The following is a 4660-nucleotide window of genomic DNA, read 5'->3' on the forward strand; positions in this document are numbered from 1 at the left end:
TAACCCATCGCTTTCTACTACAGATAATAATACATTATATTAAGAACATTCAATTATATATATTCATGTAAAAATAAGTCCAAAAATGGCAACTACAGATTGCCACTTTTAAGTCTATCAAAAGTGCAAGTTTGAGCATGTGTCCAGTAGGCCTATGGATTATTATTATTTTTACCAGCATGAATTTGACTGAGCAATAAAATCCCCACTTTTATTCCATAGGTTTGGAACTGCACTATGTAGCTGTTGCAAGAGCACATCTTTCACTGGCTGTCCACTGGTTTCAAAAACAATAGCTGATGATTGATAGGCAGCTTAAACTTCTTGAATTCAACCATTACTGGGTTCAAATCCCCATTTAGATGTGGCGCAGATATCTAAAATGAGAGAGCAGCAGTGTGATTCACATCAATGCCCTATGTAGATATCAATAATAAGTGATATGCGTATCGCCGTAGACTACACCACTGCTGTCATCCTGACCTCCAAGTGTTTATTCAAGTTGGATAAGCTTTGGATGCCGACAGCAGTCGCGCCATTGGAAGACACAGCTTGGACTGTAACCTATAAAAACCTATTCCTGCTCTTTTCCCACAATCCATCAAACCCATTTGGTGTGTCATCCTAGTGGTCTCTGACTTGTGGTCAGTCTCGCTCAGGTGGAACAAACTTACATTTGCGTCTTTTTTCAATGCTGAGTGTCATTGAGAAAACAGAGAAAAGTCAAAGATTTGTTTTGCAAACATCCCTTTCTGAATTTAAAAGTAATCCTCAAAGTAATCTAGTTTTTCAAAAGTATCTGTAATCTGATTACATTTTTGTTGTTGTTGCTGTTAACGGATTACAGTTACCGTTTTGTTGTAATCCCTTCCATGTAACGGATTACATGTAATCTGTTACTCCCCAACCCTGGTTACCAGAGTAGCTGGTTATTATTATTACATGGCACATGGGCAACAATGTAAACATTGCCTGTTCTATCTCGAAGTAAACAGCTAAATAACATGTTATTCTGAACTGTACAGATAATGACTTGGGTCATGACTTTAGGCATAATCAAGTTCTCTCAATGAACCACTTATTTATGTTAAGCCCATCAGGGTTTTCTAGCCAGCAGCCAAATCTGCTGACCTAAACAGTTAGGACCTATCCTGTGATGACATCGGCTGTCACTACTGGTTATAAGGAAGGCATCTATACTACATTAGTAATGACAGTTATTATGACACAGTAATATACAGTGCATTGGAAAGTATTCAGAACCCTTGACCTTTTCCACATTATGTTACGTTACAGCCTTATTCTAAAATGGATTTTTTTCCCCCTCATCTACACACAATACCCCATAGTGACAAAGCGAAAACAGGTTTTAGAAATGTTTGCAAAAAACAGAAATATATTATGTAAATAACATATTTTTTACATAAGTATTCAGAACCTTTGCTATGAGACTAGAAATTGAGCTTGGATGCATCCTGTTTCCATTGATCATCCTTAAGGTGTTTCTACAACTTGATTAGAGTCCAACTGTGGTAAATTAAATTGATTGGACATGATTTGGAAAGGCACACACCTGTTTATATACGGTCCCACAGTTGACAGAGAATGTCAGAGCAAAAACCAAGCTATGAGCTCGAAGGAATTGTTCGTAGAGCTCTGAAACCGGATTGTGTCGAGGCACAGACCTGGGGAAGGGTACCAAAACATTTCTGCAGCTTTGAAGGTCCCCATGAACACAGTGGCTTCCATCATTCTTAAATGGAAGAAGTTTAGAACCACAGAGACTCTTCCTAGAGCTGGCCGCCCGGCCAAACTGAGCAATCAGGGGAAAAGGGCCTTGGTCAGGGAGGTGACCAAAAACCGATGGTCACTCTGACAGAGCTCCAGAGCTCCTCTGTGGAGATGGGAGAACCTTCCAGAAGGACAACTATCTCTGAAGCACTCTGCCAATCAGGTCTTTATGGTAGAGTGGCCAGACGGATGCCACTCCTCAGTAAAAGGCACATGACAGCCCTCGTGGAGTTTGCCAAAGGGCACCTGAAGACTCTCAGACCATGAGGAAACAAGATTCTTTGGTCTGATGAAACCAATATTGAACTCTTGGCCTGAATGCCAAGTGTCATGTCTGGAGGAAACCTGGCACCATCCCTATCGTTAGGGTGGCAGCATCATGCTGTGGGGATGTTTTTCAGCAGCAGGCACTGGGAGACTAGTCAGGACCGAGGGATAGATGAAAAGAGCAAAGTACAGAGAGATATTTGATGAAAACCTGCTCCAGACCGCTCAGGACCTCAGACTGGGACAAAGGTTCACATTCCAACAGGACAAAGACCCTAAGCACACAGCCAAGACAACGCAGGAGTGGCTTCGGGACAAGTCTCTGAATATCCTTGAGGGGCCCAGCCAGAGCCCGGACTTGAACCCAATCTAACATCTCTGAAGAGACCTGATAATAAATGTTCAGCGACGCTCCCCATCCAACCTGACAGAGCTTGAGAGGATCTGCAGAGAAGAATGGTAGAAACTGCACAAATACAGGTGTGCCAAGCTTGTAGCGTCATACCCAAGAAGACTTGAGGCTGTAATCACTGCCAAAGGTGCTTCAACAAAGTACTGAGTCAAGGGTCTGAATACTTATGTAAATGTCATATATCCAATTTATATTTTTTATACATTTGCTTTGTCATTATGGGGTATTGTTTGTAGATTCATGAGGGGGAAACAATTTAACACATTTTAGAATAAGGCTGTAATGTAACAAAACGTGGAAAAAGTAAAGGGGTCTGAATACTTTCTGAATCCACTGTAGGTCTTGTGACTGGACAGATAATTTAAATAGTTATTAAAACTATCAATTACTGAAGCAGTCAGGGTATTAATGGCAGGCTTGCTTATAGCTGATATTTCCACACAAAGCAGAGCAGTGGGTAAAGTCTATTGCAAAAGGCTGCCAGTCCCCACGCAGCCAGACACTATAGTGGTGCCAGAGACTGGAATACCCGGCTACAGAACACCACAGCTTTTACACAAACACCACAACTACTGATTCAGAAGACTGCGGAGGGGGAATCTATACATTCCAACTGTTGATCATTGTCCTATAATAACCTACAGTTCGCTATATGGTAAAAGCCTAAGGTTTCAAACGAAGATGTCATATTTGATATACTGCATAAGATCAATGGTATCAGAGCATTGAAACGCTTTTGAAATGTCACATTTTCGCATGGCTATGCAACAAGTAGTGCTGTTTTCAGCAAATAACTGAGTTGCATAGGCCTAATTCCTGGGTCTGTCTATGGATATTCTGATTAGTATCTTAACCGGAGGGTTCGGTTTAACGGAGATTTACTCCCTCCTCCTGCGAACACCATGAGTCTGAACATAGCACCGGCAATCCCCGTGAGCCCGTGCGCTACGGGACACAGAGCGCGCAACATAACACAGTTGCAATAAGCTCCTTGACCAAAAAAGTATATTCACTGTTTTGAAAAGCATAACAATCACACACATTAATAGGGAATGAATGCGGAAAAACACATGATTTGGCCTATCACGTTAATTTACCCTCTTGTGTTCATGTTGCGAGCTGGTCTTGGACTCGCCGGTGAGTGAAGTCCTGCGGCTCAGCTCGTTCTGTTGCTGTGGTGACATGGTTTCCATCCAGGTAGAGTTGCGTGGGAAAAGGGGAGCTGCAACCGCGCTCTACTGTCCCAAAGCTATGAAACTCCATAAAAGTCCTTATTCGTTAGAAGCATTCCACCCATGCGTCGCTGTGCATGTGCGAAGAAATATAAATAAAGTACGCACAGGATCTGTATACGGTATTATGCCCGTCTGTATACGGTATTATGCCCGTCTGTATACGGTATTATGCCCGTCTGTATACGGTATTATGCCCGTCTGTATACGGTATTATGCTCGTCTGTATACGGTATTATGCCCGTCTGTATACGGTATTATGCCCGTCGTGGTTGAAAATGAGAGTTCAGTTGTCTGGTGTTGAAAACGAACTGTCTAAGCCATGCACATCTTCACAAGTTATAGGTCCTCTATGCACGCACCTCACTCAGGCTCTCTACACACTGAAACAAATTGGCTGTGTCAATTCTTTACACACGAGCTCGTGAGCCCTGTGGAGTCGGCGCCTCGGTGGCCCCTGGGTCCTACTGCAGACGAGGTCTGGTAGAGAAGCGTTTGTTCTTTTTAAGGGAAATATCTGAGGGAAAAAGGACCAGGTAACATTTCAATGGGAGTGGGGACTATGTTACAAGCTTTATAACAAAAAAAATCGTATGTGCTTGTTGTATTATTCCAAGACTTGAGGTGAGCTTTGAAGTTTAGACTTGTTCGTGAAAAACGCTATTCTTATTATCATGATCAGCAGGAATTAGACATGATAGACATTCATTAACAGGTGGTCAGTGTAATAGACAAGAGGGCGCTGTGCCCACTGTCATAATAAGAGTAGGAGATAAGAAATGAGACCCAAAACTTTGTAGAACTTGGAACTCGGAACTCAAAAAAAGAAAGAATGTAATAAAATCCATTTTACTGCAGCATCAGACAGAAGTGGAGCACAAACTGGGCTAAAGTGAGAAGAACCAGGACAGTGTGTGCTCCCCAAACCAATCACAATCATAGCCCCATTTAAAGTGGT

General features: G+C 42.3%; 1 protein-coding gene across 1 annotated transcript in view; it reads right to left on the reverse strand.

The window, feature by feature from the left end:
- LOC124008120 (rho GTPase-activating protein 20-like) overlaps positions 1-4073 on the reverse strand; it is a 25061-nt gene extending 20988 nt beyond the window's left edge. The window contains 1 exon segment of the mRNA XM_046319117.1: positions 3568-4073. Coding sequence (XP_046175073.1) covers positions 3568-3663 — 96 coding nt within the window. The 5' untranslated portion in view covers positions 3664-4073.
- Between the last annotated feature and the right edge of the window lie 587 nt (positions 4074-4660).

This window comes from Oncorhynchus gorbuscha, linkage group LG21, assembly GCF_021184085.1.
Source record: "Oncorhynchus gorbuscha isolate QuinsamMale2020 ecotype Even-year linkage group LG21, OgorEven_v1.0, whole genome shotgun sequence".
Classification (NCBI taxonomy): Eukaryota; Metazoa; Chordata; class Actinopteri; order Salmoniformes; family Salmonidae; genus Oncorhynchus; species Oncorhynchus gorbuscha.